This window comes from Papio anubis, chromosome 8 (genome assembly GCF_008728515.1).
Source record: "Papio anubis isolate 15944 chromosome 8, Panubis1.0, whole genome shotgun sequence".
Taxonomy (NCBI): Eukaryota; Metazoa; Chordata; class Mammalia; order Primates; family Cercopithecidae; genus Papio; species Papio anubis.
Genome location: NC_044983.1, coordinates 54,581,265 through 54,598,480, shown reverse-complemented (window position 1 = coordinate 54,598,480; position 17,216 = coordinate 54,581,265). Strand labels below are relative to the sequence as shown.

The 17,216-nt window shown below is 37.1% G+C and overlaps 1 protein-coding gene across 2 annotated transcripts in view; it reads left to right on the top strand.

Annotated features, from left to right (window-relative positions):
- TOX (thymocyte selection associated high mobility group box) overlaps window positions 1–17,216 on the top strand; it is a 309,872-nt gene that overhangs the window by 158,437 nt on the left and 134,219 nt on the right. The window contains exon 2 of one of the 2 annotated variants that reach the window (XM_017962033.3): window positions 1,687–1,752. The exons of the other annotated variant lie outside the window; for it this stretch is intronic. Coding sequence (XP_017817522.1) covers window positions 1,687–1,752 — 66 coding nt within the window. The remainder of the gene's footprint in view (window positions 1–1,686; window positions 1,753–17,216) is intronic. 2 annotated transcript variants of the gene reach the window in all.

Genomic DNA, 17,216 nt, shown 5'->3' with positions numbered 1-17,216 from the left:
GTCCCAGCTACTCAAGAGGCTGAGGCAGGAGAATCACTTGAACCTGGGAGGCGGAGGCTGCAGTGAGCTGCGATCGCGCCATTGCACTCAGCCTGGGTGACAGAGCGAAACTCTATCTCAAAAAAAAAAAAAAAGAGTTCACCTGTTCAATGGAAAAGCAACCTGGGGTAAGTCTCTTCAACTCCAGGTTCATGAGCCAGTTGACAGAGCAACCGAAACACCCAGTTGTGTTATTTTTTATTTGCTCTAACAACATCTTTCAATAAGTAATTTCATTATGTTTAGATAAGTCGTTCACATAACGTGAAATAGATTTATAGGGTGATGTGTGAAGAAATCCTTTGATTCTCTGAGCTTAGTCTCGTGAGTGCTTCCATGTCTTTAGGGAGGCCTTTATTTACAGCTTATGTTGATGTGAACTTTCAGGGCACCCACTCTGGCGATTACAGTTTAGAGGCTGTGGAGCGACCCTCATGTTGGTGTAACCTTCTTCTGCTAGCAGTTCATAGGTGGTGGAATGAGATCTCTATAATACAATATTTTTTATGTTCTGATATAACACCATTTTTTCATAGTACATAAAGTATGAAGTATGTCCATAATACCATGGTTTGCACCACTATCAATAACACTATTCTGTTTCGAAAAGTAATTATTCAGACTTTCAATTCCCCATGTCTGAAATTAGCCCACCAATGAAAGCATATTCAGACCCAGCTCTGTGAAGTTACTGTGTTTGTCCATTTGATTATTACCTTGGAAAAATTCTTCCTCTAACTAAAAAGAGAAATGCTTTGCTCATCTGTCAAGTGACTAAAAATAGCTGAGGATTAAGTCTGAATAGAGTGATGACTACTTTCAAAACCCCAAATAATGAAAAGTATGTTGTCGTTGTTGTTGTCGTCGTTGTTGTTGTTGTTGCTTGAACTATTGGAGAGTTCTCCAGTTGTTCTGCCCCTGCGAATTTCTTTCTTCCAGCCTTTTCCTAATTAGAAAATTTGCGCATGAATTTCTATGCATTTTTAATACATGAATTCGATATCTTTGAAAAATTTCAGAAAGGAGTATTTCATTGTGCCTGTATATTTTTATTGTTATTTATTGTTATTATCATTCTTAGCCATGGTTACAGTGGCACATGCTCTTTTCAAATATTATTATAAAGTTAAATTTTTCTTAATCAGAAGGTTATTATGATGCCAGTTTTAGTCTATTGTGAAAACTCTGCACTTTTTCTTTTTTGAGAGCTAAACTCAGAATGCACCGAGCTGTGCCTTCGTGTATTTTTCGTTATTCTTTTCTTTCAGAAATCATGCCATTCATTTAATACTTCATTACAACTGAACTGCAATATGTATACATGGCGTGCAAAATGAGCCATTTTGTTTTAAAACAGATTGCAGATGAAAGGAAACCATTCATTTCTTGCTTGCTTGCTGTAATTACTAGAGCACTAATTACTCCAAATCACTGACATCCAGGGTCAGTAAGGATGACAACAGAAACATCAAAGAAAAGATGTGGCTCGCTTACTGTGACAGATTTTCCATAGTCCCAGCCGCAGTATTTTTTTATGGCTACTGTTTTCCAGTTTGATGGTTAAAAAACAAAGCAAAACAAAACAAATAAAAACCAAACATACCCGCAGTCAAGATTGCTGAATGTTTACTATTATTTCATTCGCAGTTTGACGGTGAGAACATGTATATGAGCATGACAGAGCCGAGCCAGGACTATGTGCCAGCCAGCCAGGTGGGTTAATTAATCTTCTCTGCCTTGTTTCAAATTGTAATTAAACAAATTCAAAGAGTTGCATTGCAAATGAGTAGCACTATCAGTAACTGCTGCAATCAGGAATAATCATAATTTATAAACAAAGCATTTAAGCCTTGTTTCCAGTTAATGAGATAGCGCTGATAAAACACCAGAGTTGGCATTTGTTGAAAGGTACTACCTTGTTTCCTCTCCAGAACGGCAAGCAGCTGTTTTGCCAGCATGATCTTTCCTAAACAGTTGTTTTACCTTTAGGAAATAAAGTCTTTACAGGTGCAGGTTATTTGTGCTTCTGACTGTAGACGATTTAATCATTATAAGCTACACGTGTCACAAATAGCTTTAATTATCAACGGTTGGGGCCATTTTCAACAAAATGTAATGTTCATAACCCAAATCCCATGGCCGGTGGGGCTAGAAGGCCGCTTTTACGATCTCCTGGGAAGGTAAGGAGTTGGGGCTGCGGAGGAGCTTTCAGGCCAAAAAAACATGATCTGATTGAAACCTTTCAAGGGCACCTTTGTATACATTTCACTGGGAATAGTTGACAAGGTATTTAATCATGAGAAATGACAACAAAAGTCCAATGAGAATGTAAATGGTTACATTTATGAAAGTAAATGTTTGACTATTTATTTTTAGATACTTAAGACCAGATCCTTTAATTCAGTGGAACATTTAAAGCCAAACTATAACTGCCCTTGGATACCAGTATAACGTAAAATATGAGAACATTGTAAGCAAAAATAAATAAGTGAAAAAGTGAAAGCAAGGAACAGTTCACAGGAGCATTTTGTTGACACAAACATGTTTTTTTCTAGAATGGTAAAAACCGTGGTAGATTGGAGTTTCATATATTAGTAATTCTAAAATAAACTCTTAATAATATTCAGTGCCTACATATCCACACATACAGATTTAATAACTAGAAGGGGTTGGGGAATGGGTTGGGAGGGAGCATAAAACCTCTTTTTCTTCATTTTTCTTTTGTCAGTGAATTAAATCTAATGTATATGTTAAGGATGCACTCTGTGACCAAAATGGCTCATTCTTAACTCAAAACAGAGGCAGGCCTGCATCTCCCTGAACTTTGCATTTAGAAGTCATTAGGATCACTGCCTTCTCTGGCAGATATTCTGGAAACTACACTGTATTGTTCAGCTGAAAAGGTCATCATGAAGTTCAAAGATCCTGACTACATTGCCTTCCATTCAACTGAGCTGATCACTCTAAGAATACCTTTGGAAGGCTGAGCTTTGCATTTAGAAATCTTCCTTAACTGAATTCATTTGGCTAAGTAGCCTCCCAGATCCATAGGTAGTTCTGAATAGGACTGTTTGATTAAAAAATGAAAAATGTTACTATTAATTTTCTTCTAACCATCAATCCCAAAACTGTACTGACAAGTTTAGTATTACTATTAGATTAAAGCAACCTGGTATCATCTCTTTGGTGCCTTTAGGGTTTTGAAGTGTAAGGGCTAATTGAATTTGTTTGAAACAGTAGAAACACAAACTCAATAAATGATGGCTGTTATAAAGCAGCTGCTCCCTCTTAGAGAATCATTATGTCGGTCTTAAAGAGTTTTGGATAAAGGATTGGAAATTCAGAACATATACATCATAATGACTTGGCTCCTTAGATTTTAAAATTCAAGTACAATGCCTAATATTAAGCCCTTACTGAAATCCAACAACTAACATTGTTTTTCTTCATATGTCAGTCAGGAGTTAGTAAGAATGTTTTGAACACCAGTGATAATTTGTAAACAAGAGCCCCAAATACTTGTGTGCTTTTTAAAGATAGAGCAGGCTTGTGAGCCAGAAAGAAACACTTAAAAAATAATGTGCCATATATGAAAATGTTTTTAGAATGTGCTGTTTTAAAATTCAGACTAGTGTAAGGTAATACATGCTCTGGAGAAAAATAAACTTCACAAATTACATAAGTTCAATGGCCTTAGCTAAATTTTACACTTAACATTCCTTTTGTTTACTATAATATGGTATGTTCAAGAATTCATTACCAGGTATTCTTTTAGGGAATTTTAATCAATTTACTCCTTTAGGCAACCATAAATAAGATTTTAGTCATCCTGCAGGGAAAAAAAAATAGTTTTTTCCTTTCCCTACATAACATCAAACATCTGCATAGTTTAGTAATCCAAGACAACTTGCCTCGTAGCATCACTCAACAATTATAATTCCTGTTCAATTTTCAAATCAGTACATGCTTTGGGACTTATAGACTAAGTTGCTAAGTAGCAACATATGGCACACTACTGCTCCTGTGATGTTGCTGCAAGCAAATAGCATAATTCTAAACTTGAAATGATTTTTATAGAAAGCCAATGCTGGAACTGCTCCAGAAATGGAAGTACACTGTAAAAATTAATGATATTCTTTTAGACAGTCCAAAGGGCTCTTTGGCACTATCTACTGCATGCATTCTCTACCTCATAAGCTAGAGTATACAAATCCTTAAAACTTTTTTGCCTATAGTTTTATAATTGATAGGCAACTTTTAAGTTGAATATACCACCTTATAATAAGCCTGACAAGTATATAATAAAAACTCGTAAGATTTCCATTTTACTCTGGCACCATTCTTGGAATATTGACTGTTTTCTCCTATAATAGCTATTAAGTGTGCTGGTCACTCAGTGCTTTAATTTAAACATCATTTAACTTTTTTCTTACACTGGTTAGAATTTGAACCAGCAATTCAAGACTTCTTTGTGTGTTTCCAAACCCTGGCTAAAGGCACCTTGTTGCTTAATACCTCCTGAACTTTGTCCCGTTAAGAGTTTGTGGGAGAATGTGAGTGGGCTAATGAAAGGAAGCCAGATGAGCAGCTTGTCAGAAACCCACTTCTTTGCCATTCTGAACTTGTCATGTTTGATTGAGATGACAGTACCTAGACCAGAAGGACACAAAGTAGCAATATGTAGGATGAACAAGTCTAGAGATGTAACCTGCAACATGAGGACTAGAGTTAATAATATGGTATTTAGGGCTGGGCGTGGTGGCTCACGCCTGTAATCCCAGCACTTTGGGAGGCTGAGGTGGTGAATCACTTGAGGTCAGGTTTGAGACCAACCTGGCTAACATGGTGAAACCCTATCTCTACTAAAAATACAAAACTTAGCCAGGCATGGTGGTGCGTGCCTGTAATCCCAGCCACTCCAGAGTCTCCACTCTGGAAGCTGAGGCAGGGGAATCACTTGAACCCACGAGGTGGAGGTTGCAGTGAGCTGAGATCACACCACTGCACTCTAGCCTGGGCAACAGAGTGAGATTATGTCTCAAAATAATAATAATAATATAGTATTTGGGATGTTTGCTAAGTGAGTATGTTTTAGCTGTTCTTGCCATATACACACAAAATAGGTAACTCTGTGAGATGATAGATATGTTAATTTGCTTCACTATATTAACTGTTTTATTATCTATATGTATATCATAACATGTTATATGCCTTAAATCTATACAATAAAACGTATCTTATAAAATATCTGGACCAATATGCCAGCAGGCAGAACAAAACAGAGGGGTATTGGGCTTCCCACCTCAGAAATTTCTCTGGAATTTTCTCAGCCCACTCAGATGTGCACGCTCTGGGGTTCTCTTATCTCCCCATAAAACTTCAGCCCCTTTCTCCAGCTCCTAGAATAGTTGTAGTACCTTTCATAGTCCTTTATATGAGGCTGTCGTCACAATATAAATGTTCATCTAAATTAAATAACATCAAAAGAAGCAGAAGAGAAGTCTAGTTCTCTTCATCAGAACTTTCTACAGCACTAGGTTATTTTATTTGATTTTTCAGGTTTGAATATGTGCCATGGCTTTCCCCCATTCTTTCCTCTTCTGAGTCAGTTTCAAGAATGTCCTTTTCTCCCAGGCGTGGTGGCTCATGCCTGTAATCCCAGCACTTTGGGAGGCCAAAGTGGGCGATCACCTGAGGTCAGGAGTTCGAGACCAGCCTGGCCAACATAGCAAAGCCCCGTCTCTACTAAAAATACAAAAATTAGCCGGGCATGGTGGAGTGCACCTGTAATCCCAGCTACTCGGGAGACTGAGGCAGGAGAATTGCTTGAACCCAGGAGGTGGAGGTTGCAGTGAGCCAAGATCACACCACTGCACTCCAGCCAAGGTGACAGAAGGAGACTCTGTCTCAAAAAGAAAGAAAGAAAAAGAAAAAGAAAGAGAGAGGGAGAGAGAAAGAAAGAAAGAAAGAAAGAAAGAAAGAAAGAAAAGAAAGAATTGAAAGAAAGAAAGAAAGAAAAGAAAGAAGGAAGGAAGGAAGGAAGGAAGGAAGGAAGGAAGGAAGGAAGGAAGGAAGGGAAGGGAAGGAAGGAAGGAAGGCTGAAGGAAGGGAAGGAAGGAAGGAAAGAAAGAAAAGAAAGAAAGAAAGAAAGAAAGAAAGAAAGAAAGAAGGAAAGAAAGAAAGAAGGGAAAGAAGGAAAGAAGGGAAGGAAAAGAAAAGAAGAAGGGAAGGAAGGAAGGAAAGCATGGAAGGAAGGAAAAGAAGGAAGGAAAGAGAGAGAGAGAGAGAAAGAAAGAAAGAATCCTTTTCCATGGCTGCCTGTTTGTTCATTCTGTGTTTTCCATCAGTGCCCTTGACTGAGGGACTCAGCTCTTCACATGCCTACCTCAGTTGAAGTACTGTCTGAAAAGATCAAGAAGGACTGATCTTTTTTATACAAGAAATAATACTTTAATATTAAGGAAGAATGAGAAGATTTTCCTGGCATCAGGTTATGGAAAAGCTCAGGTTACTTGATTGAACCAGATTTTTAATAAATCACTTCCTCTTAGACCTTGACCTTTGCTCTGCTAAACTATTTCCTTCTGTTTGGTTCCCCGCCTTGCTCCCTTCATTCCCTCCCTCCTTCCCCACCACCTTCCTGCTTTCATTCCTTTCTTCCTTCTTCTTTCCATGAAAAGTTATCCTTTAAGCTTGAACTATTTTTTGTTGTTCATTATAAGCATTATAGTAAATCCTAAATATTAAATATCCTGGCCCGAGATCATATTTTAGAGGATTCTGAGATTGTGAGCAGTTTTCTCTCTCCCCACCTCCAGCCCCCTCTGGAATTCTGTCTCTTACTTGGTCCCTCAAATCTCAAGATTAAAAATAAGAATGATAAAATATAGCAATATTATGTTTTCCTGGAATCAGTTATAACTAAGCATTTGACATACAGTTCATAAAGTACATTTTGAATATAAAATTGAAGAGCATATATATATCCAGGTCAGCTTTCATGTGAATTTGAGGTTTGATTTCTAACTCCACTGGGCACCTGTCCCTGATAGCAGCTCAAATTCGACATATCAGTTCATCAAACCACAACTCATCACCTCCCACCTGCTTCCTCACCCCCAATCTTCTCTTTTTTCTTTACTGCTTATAATCAGAAGTGTTAACACCACCTCTTCAAACACCCAAGACGGAGACTTGGGGAGTCTCCCTCGTCATTCAGCCTTTGGTTAATTCCAGATAGTGTTGATTCTACTTTTTGGCCTATCTATTGAATCCATCTCCTCTTTTCCAGCTACACAATTTCTGCCTTCATTATAGGCCTCACAGTTTCTCATGAACTCATCTTACCTTCTCTCATTTCCTTTTCCTCATCTTTGCTGAACGGTACACACCTCAGTGCCTTGCCATTGTCTACAAGGCTGCTTTATCATGGTGTGTATTTGTCCCTGGGTGGCACATGGCACACTGGCATCACCAGGGATGTCCTTGTCTTGCTCCCCTGATTGTGAGCTCTTGAAGGCAGGACTCACTCTTGTTTCTGTCTGGCTTTCCTGTGCCAGGAATAGTGTTTGACATATCAGAGGTATGCAGCATTGTTTGTTGAAAGATGAGCAAATCAGCTAAAATATTTTATGTACATTTTTTTAATCACATGAATACTTAGAGTCTTCCATTGCAATGATTCTTGACCCTGCATTGCAGACATTTAGCAAATCCAGCCCTACCCTGTCCATGGCAGTAGGACACTTTATCTTCGTGCCAGTGCCCTTATATATTAACAAAAGGTTCCAGCACTCCCTCCTCCTTGGAGAGTTATTTCAAGTACAAGACTCAAAGAGTTAACATGATAATAAACTAGATAATGACAGTCAATGCTTGTTACAGTAACATCAGGCTGTTGTTTATCATCAGCAATGCAATGGAATTGGAAATAGTAGTGTGCTCCAAATTTCTTTTTGTACAATATTCTCTCAAATCTGCTGTTAGAATTATGTTTTCAGATATACAAATATATTAATGACTCTCTATTTGTTTAATTTCGTGTTTTCCTAATGAGAAAATTCTCTAGGTTAGAGTGTAAATGAGGTATGACAAAAAAGGCCTAGAAAGTATAATATTTTTAAAGTACTTTTGAAAAACAAATCTCCTTACTGTGGGTCATAACATCTCCATGATTGTGACATAAATTTGAACTGTAAATTGGACCAATTCCTTTTAGATTAGTTCCTTTTGGCAGAAATTTCAGAAGTAACATTAAGTTGACTTTTTGACCATTGACCCAACAGAATGATAAAGCTGCCATGCTCTGAGTAATCGAGTTAGCCCAACAAAGTCTGGCATCTTAACAAGCCCAGACTAGTTACTCAAACCAGTCTTCAGTGTAACATTCAAATGATTACTCTGTGCAGTCCCGGAGGTATTCATTACAGACAAAATTGCTCTTGTTGCCTTGCATACAAGCTGAGTTTTCAATGGGAAATGAAAGGATGCCTGGAAAAATAGGCCACCTAATTAAGTTAAACTACTCTAGCATTTGGCTTGACATCTTCATTACTCAAAATTAAAAAGATGCTTCACTTGAGCACACAAGTTACTATTGTTTATGTTGTTTTCTTCCTAAATTGGCTTCTTACATGGAAGTCTGTTTTTCAGCATTATATCTTGAAATAGCTCACATAATTCTTACAGTTTATAAAAATGTCTTAATAGCTGTATGGATACTGAATACAGGCACCATACAAATATATATCTTAGGGCTTGGGATAGTCAAACACACATTGGCCTTTCTGCATATTTTGTTGACCGACCACATTGATGTTGTTGAACTTTAGGTAATTCTTGACCCATCTAGTCTTTATTATTTTAGTTGGGTATTGACTCCATTAGCTATAAATGATCATCTACATGAAAATATGAATTCCTAAAAAGAAAAAAAAAGAAATAGGCCATAATGTTTAAACTGAAATTCATTTGTCCAGTAAAAGTGTTTTATATCAACCTCACCAGCAGAGGAACTATTTTAGGAACATTTTAAAACATAAACACATGTAGAGCACACCATCTACTGATTGCCAGTTTGTACTCATTGACACTAATGAGGCTGCTGACAGGTTAAATGTTGTGTATCATATACATTTCCAACCTGTGGGATTTGTGAATATAAGACTCATTTTTTATTTGTTTCTGGGTAGGCGTGAGAATTTTAGAATAATTGTCAAATAGTGTGTTTTGTCAAGTATTAGGGACATGTATTTCAGTGACAAAAATTATGAAAATATCTGAATGGAATAGCATTAGTGATAAAAACAGATTCTCAAAACCTCGCGCTCCATACGGAGCATGATTTATTCAATGGACAGATGTCAAGTGATGCCAGCACATTTAGGCGTTGGAGGGAGGAGTTGTGGCACTACTGCAGTCTGACCAGTTGTGTGGTAGCATTTGATACATTTTGAAAGCAGCCATTTGGCTTATTTACAATTATATTTTGAACAATTTTTTTTTCTTTAGCATGTGAACAATTATGAAAAACTAAATGATCCTTCCTGTTAAATTTTGCAATTATAACATGCTATATTCTTTTCTGGTAGCACATAATAAACCTATCACTAAAGAATGCCCTCCAAAATAAGTATAGTATTTCAATTTAAGAATAGTAATGTGTTGAATATTGTCATCTGTCTGTGCTAGCTCCATTTCCAAGGTGCTTAAAGATTGTTCTAAAGAAACACTAAATTTTCGATATGTCACTATGTTAAGTAGAAGCACTTTTGCCCATTTTTACTATAAAAAACAGTGGGGCTTAGAAAAGTTAAGGTGTTTTCCAACCACCCCAATGTCTTCTGAGACCTCCTTCTGCGTATCCTCACCTGCCACCTCAAACACCTTTAAAAAAGAGCCAAGTTTCCCTCTGCAGTTTCAGTTCCTCAGTTTGGGAGCAGACCTAGCTAGACTTCCCAGAAACACAAAGAGGGTTTTAGTGTAATCTTTATCCATATCTGTATTTTTTTCTTTCTCCTGTGTTCTTTCTGATCTATATTATTTTACAGTTTGAGTATTTAAAAATGTAACTATAACCCTAATGATTTGAAATTAATTGGTGGCTATCTTAGAAAATGTTCTCCATACATTCTTTGCTGTTCATAAATTAGGATAATTGATGCTGTTAGTAGCAAAGCCAAACAAGTGACTTCTAAGGCCCAGCATCAGATTATTCAAATGTAATAGCCTGATCTGAAACTCCCAAGGGTTCTGATGGTCATGATTTGAGACCAGTAATGAAGGCTTTTCCATATGCAACTGGGCCTTCCAGCATTTCAGGAGAGGCCTTCCTTCAAGAAGAGCTAAGCCTACTGTTTGTTGTTATTCTCCAAAATCACAAAGAGAGTGACCTTGGAGGAAATGGGAGTCGGGGACAATAGGGATGCTGGGTGAGACCGGGTCAGCAGCTCTATACAGAAATTGCCTTCAGGGATGCCGAGACTTCCCTGTACCATGGGTGCAAAGGTTTTTTGTTTTTTTGGGGTTTTTTTTTATTTATTATGCTCTGACCTCAATGAAACTTCTTGCTTTTAAAGATGATGATAAATTTCAGTAGTAGGAAGCTTCTTCTTGCCTGGAAGTTTAAGTCAGTACCCGCCTCTCCCAGTGTCCCAAAAGAATTGGATTTATAATAATAATAGCTGTCAGTTGGAAGCTACCAGTTTCTGACAAGGAACTAAACAAAATCTACACACTTACTTTCTCATTTGATCCTTACAACAATTCAGTGAGGATTAGAGAGCTAGAGTGACTTACCAGACCTCCAAAAGATAGTAAATATCAGAGCTAGGATTCTGGCCTTGGAAGGTCTAAGGCTTCTGTCAAACTCCATCCTTGGTCAGCTAGGCTTAATTTTATTTTAGAACTTTAAGGACAAAATGTTGACATACTTCAGTTCTAAAGAGTATTGAGATAACTGCAATGTGTTACATGTGTGAGAATACTCTGGGAAATATTAGCTTATGCCAAATGAAACCATGGATGCTTTACCATTTCTTATTTACAAAGCAGTGATTTCATACTTGTGCACACATAAAAGCTGAACAATCACGCAGTGGATATTTGCTGTCCCTGGATTCCTTGATGCAGAGCAGTGATTCTTCCCTCCCCTTCTCAGCCAGCTTTTGCCATGCCTGTGCCACCACTGCCCAGTCCTTTCCCTCCACACTCCACTGCTTTTCTTGTCCAAGTCCAGGACTCTTTTCCCACCCTAGTTTCTCCTCCTTTTCCCGTCCAGAAGATAAACTACAGGAAGTCTTTCCACAGAAGACATCTCACCCTCCCTCCACTCTTCCCTAGAAATCCCACTTCTGGGGAACTGAACATTGAGGGGTCTTACCGTCATTAACCTGGGGGAAACTGTCTTCATTTTTTCAACTATTTTTTTTCCACATCCCTATCTTTAGCATAAGCTTTCTTTGTAGGAGAGATCTAGCAAGTGAGATGACCTCCAGTATTAGAGAGATGCACTTGCAACTCTTCCCTAGGAGGAGGAATTGCATATCAGCGTGTGATGAGTAGAAATAGGAGCTTCTTTTTCTCCTTTTTGGACCCCTTGATTAAGAGGCAAACCAAGAGCACAGGCTTTCTATTAGCTCTGGTCCTCCGCTAATTTGGCTTCTTCATGCAGAATGTGAGTTTGCACCCAGCATTTGCTGATTTCTACTCAAGAGACAAAATAAAAATGATTGGCCATGAATAGATACATACAGCATGTATTTTTATATGTATATATGAAATATACACATATATGAAATATATACATATTTATTTTATATTTTATATACATATAGAAATAGCCCAACACTGAATGCTCAACTCCATGCTGGTTGCCTGCATATGACTTAGCAAACAGAACCTAGCCTTAAGCAAAAATCAATTTAACACATTTCTTTTAAAAAATAAAAATTTATTAAAACTTAAAGGCTGCACATGATTTAAAATAGTATATTAAAACCTAATACATTGCAATCAATTGTTAACAGTAAACAATGTCTATATAATGTTTCTTTGGGATTCCCATCTACCCAACTAGTTCTATAAACGCAGACAAATAATTTAACCTCTCTGGAACTCATTTTTCTCATATGCAAAGTTCAAGGACGATTTCTTAGGTTTCTTCTTGAGCAAGCATTCTATGATTCCATTTGAGCATAAGTAGAGAACTGTAGAAGGTTATCCTAAGGAAATAAGTGGATTAAGTTATTTGTCATGGTGTGGTTTGCAACAGCAAAATCTGAAACATCCTAAATGTTCAAAATGGAGAACTGATAGAATAAATGATAGAACATGAATACAATATGTTTTGTTAGGGAAAACAAAAACAAAAGCTCAAAACAAACTAGCAAATAGGCACTAAAAAGAATCTCGAAAGACACACATTTTAATGTTTTGCTCCTGAGTGGTTGGATTAAAGGTGACTTTTTTTCTTATATATATTTTCTAATTTTTTTAAACTAGTTAACATGGGTTATTTAAAAATTAAAGCCAAAAAATATGGAACTGGATCTCAGAATGTATGAACTCAATATGAGAATTGAAAAAGTCTAGATGATTAAAAAATATAGATTGCATTGTATATAAAATTATGTGCTGAATGATGAAATTGAATACTTCAGTTACCCCTTTTAACATTGAATATGGAATGATGACCTAGCACTAAAAAACATGTCCTGACTGACTTTCAGAACTGGTTCCTTTCACTTGAATCTGGTCTCTCTAATGATTTGTTTGTGGTTTGGAGGGGGAGTACATTATTTGTTTTCCAGAAGCTTGGGGATTTTTTTAGCCAAAGGAGAGGTCCTCATTTATGACAACTACGCACGATGCCTGGTATGAAAATATCCCCTAAAAATACTGCTTGGAGATTTATGTAGACCCCCAAGCAATAATGAGAGAAGACAAATCCCTTCCCCATTCTGGTATCATTAATGAATTACGGCAGCAGAAAGCCCTACAGGTAAACACTAAGGACTTTCCTGGAGGTATGTGGAGAGAGAGACAGAGAATATTAGGCTACCTGCCCCACCCTCACCTGATCTGCTTCAGGTGCTTAGCCCAGGATCCCAGTACCCCCTGAATCCTCAAAGCCTCAGCTGGCAAACCCTGACCTCAGGGTCCCCCAGCCCAGGCCCCAGGAAGAGCCAGTGTCAGACATTCTCAGGGGCAGGTTCAAGTTGACCTCGTTTTCTGGTGTCATTCAGGCCTTGCACACTGGTTTTTCATAAGTGAAATTTTACCTTACTCCCCAGTTCCAGAAGAGGCCTGCATTAAGCCCAGTAGACTGAAGTTTGCTTTGATTGGTGGGACCAATCTTGCCCTTGACATTATCTTAGAGGTTGAAGGCCTGACCTTGCTGTTGAACCTGCCTGCTGTTACCTGGACATTAGCCTGGGCTTGCTCATTTGTCAGTTTTTGTGGTCCTCCCCTGATCACTTATCGCATCTTGGCAGAAGTGTCTGATCTTTAGGCCCTGATATCAGTGTAAATCTGCTTATAGCAATCCCTTGATCATCCCAGGTTCAAGTAATTCTTTTTGTTTACACTCTGATATCACTTAGTTTGACACTTCAAATATACTGCTCTTTATTAAGAGCCTAAGTTCCCGTTTCTCTCTACTAATTCACTATCTTTATAACAAACTGTGTCTCTTTTTTTTTCCTAGTATAGAGAGATTTTTATTGGACTTATGCAAATAACCATATCACCATAAGAACACTCACAGTTTTTGAATTCTGGAGGAATCAAGTAATGTAATAAAACACTTTTATCTTTGTTTATAAAATTATACTATACCAAATTGCTGTAAATTACGTATAGCTTAAGAGAGAAAATTTTCTTAACTCTAGAAGACAAAACATTTGAGTAAAGGATCAATAATATTTTAAATAAAAGTATAAAAACCTGATCTTGATCATTTATTCAATCTCATATAATCAACTTTTGTTCTGCTAGATCTCTGAGTCATTTCATGACTCCTTCAAATTCTTTATTAGAGTTCTAGAAATTTTATGTAGCCTATGGATCTTAAAATTATCTGAAATTTGTATTTAAGAGAACTTGGAGTCTTTCTCATGAATCTGATTGTAAATGTTTTTAGAGAAGAATAAAAAACAATAATGCTACACAACTAAAACTTAGAATAGCATGGTTAAAAAGCTGATGAAAGCTTACAATTGACAGATATTCAATTATTTTTATTTTATATAACATTTTAAGATAACCAGGTTTATGACTGACAACACATTGAATTTCTATAAATTTATATGATTTTTGAAACATGTACACCAACAAATACCCATAAATGCAACTAAAAGAAGATCTAGTATCACCTATAATTTGACAGTGTTTCTTACACAATGTACAAAATGAGAGATATCTTTTGATGTTTTTCACAAACTGTGTCTTTCAGTTCTTTGTATCTCAGATCACTCTTTGCAGGATGCTTACACATAGTAGGTGTATGACAATGCTTCTGTAACAAATGAGGCACTCATTGCTTTTTATTTAACACCAGTTAAAAAAATTAATGAGCACAAATAAATGTCATACTTTCTACCAAAAATTTCATTTTGATAACTGTTGCTTGAAAAATTAGTACATTGTGTGTTTTTAAATGAAGATGATTTATTGCCATTGTCTAACGCGTGAAGAAAGACAAAAAAATTGTTTGCAGGATCATTGGCTTGAGCACATCAATGGCACTGTTGGACAATTCTTGCTGAGCGTTAAGATGATTTATGTAACAGACCGAAGCTTTCCACAGTAATACATTATAGTCTCAAGCTATCAACCCTTGTTCATGCAGAGACAAAAGAATCTGAAAAATACCTACTCCTGAAGGTCTTCTCAAAAGAAATCAGAGATTACGTTGACGCTGTTTAAACTCTTTCAGGAAAAATCACCATTACATGTAATATCTTTACTTCTAAAAATGTGCAGAGGAAGCTTATTATTTTTCTAATAAACTTTTCAGTTTAATTTGCTTTCCCTTCAGTTCTCTGAATCATGCAACAAGAATGTTTAATAATAGAAGATGAAACATGTTTAAACATTGGCATTCTTCTATCCTTAAGTTTCAGGAATTATGTTACAGATTAAAAATTAGTGCATTATGTATATGTTTGATGGCAGTACTATTTATTTATCTTTCAGATAAAGTTCCATATGAGAAACATATTTTACAAAGTTATAACCATAGCCATATTTTTAGTGTATGCATGATTGCATGAATCCATCACATAATTTAAAGATACATACGAGATGGTATCTTTTGAATTCTTCTGAGTTATGGGACTTCTTGTCACCAAAGATAAAGTGTTCTGTATAATGATTGCAATATGTGGACAGAGACCCACAAATACAATGCCTCTCTGGTAGAGTAACTAGATTTTGAAAAGAGAAGAAAAGGCAATGTTTAAAAGAGATTTCCCATTATTTATTCCTGGTTAGCATATATTAACACTGCCTGGGCCATATGAAAACATGAATTCTCTGTAGCCAAAAGAAAAATCAGCATAATTAACATTCCATTTCCAGATGTAATCATATAGAATAAGAATATAGGAACAGGCTGTAGCAAGAGGAAATGTGGATTGCAGAAGGAGAAAATAATGTAAACAGGATACTCAGATCATGGAACATGTAAAGCAGTATGATTAAAAAGGAATGTGAGTATGTCAGAATCAGGTGAGAAGTTTCCTTTTCTACTGAAATGGGAGGCTGGGAAGGTTGGACTTCAGGGAAGGACTTTGGCGTTAGTCAAATGGCTGAAAAGGCATCCAAGCAGATCAAACCAAAGCAAATCAGAAGGATTCCCTATTAATTTCCCAACCTCAGTCTCTTGATTCCGTTAATAGTCTCAAAAGTGAGCCTCTAATTAGCAATTTGACCTCCTTGCCAAGAATTGCCCAGGGAAGATCGCTTTTCTAAGGACACAGCCAGTATGTTTGAAATCATAGCTTTTGTACAAATTTAGACAGTGACATTCTGGTTCAGAAATTCATTTGCCTTTTACTTGGGTTGGTAGGAGTCAAACTGTGAGAACCCGATCAGCCAGGGCTGCAGGCCTGCCAGCAGAGCTCCCTGAAGGAGCAAAGTTGTTGGGCCTCTGCACGTGCAGTAATTCTCGGCACCTTCCACTTCCTTTGCTACGCTGTTCCCCACCATCTTTTTATTGCTTAACCTAAAAAGTGCAATTTAATTCCATTAGAATAAAGGTGAAGCCTTAACTTAGTTATTTATGGGGAGCAATTAAATAAATACATCAGGTATGAATGGGGTTACACTTTTCTCCACTGTGAGGCTGAGGCCTAATCAATGGCAAATATACTGAAATTCCTTTATAATGACATTGTGGAGAATGGATCTAAATCTTCTGTACTGTCTTTGGTTGTTTGTTTTCTTGGACATGACCCAACCCGTGGGATGTATAAATCCATTTAACAGTAACCATAGCTATGTAAAGCCGTTGTTTATCCAGAACTTTGTATCTGGCAAACATATTATTAGGCTTTTTACATATGTTTTTGTTTTTAATACTTATAAGAACCCCATGGTTTTAAAGCTTGCTGCAGAACCCAAATTAATACATGGTTTAAAGGACCTGGAAGCAGACCTTGTCTATTGGGCTTCAAAGCCTCAATTCTTGGCAACATGCACAGTGGCCAATCTTAATAGTCACTGAAGAAATCATGCGTATTCTCACCTAGTCCAACATCTGTCTCCTCATCAGAGAAAGATGTAGCACTTTATAAGCTAAATGTGCAATTACCAAATTTTAAGGTTTTAAGAAAATGACTTGAAATAGTCATTGACTCTCTATTATAGAACCATAGAAATACTCTTGAGGTTGATAATATTTTGAAATTACTACTTTAATGCTCCCAACAGTCCCCTTGTGGGCTTGAAAAGTTCATCTATTTTCCAGAATTAGCCATGCCTCATGGTAGTTCACTCCACTCTAACCCACATTCAGTGGCACTGGGATCCTGCTTCCTGTACGCAGAGTGATGCACAGTGTCTCCTGCGCTGGAACACAGGAGTCCTATTACATAGCTCAGCACCAGCAACACCTTGTGACTGTCTTGTGTCTGGAACCAGGGAGTAACTGAAGATCAGGGAGAATCTGGTTAATT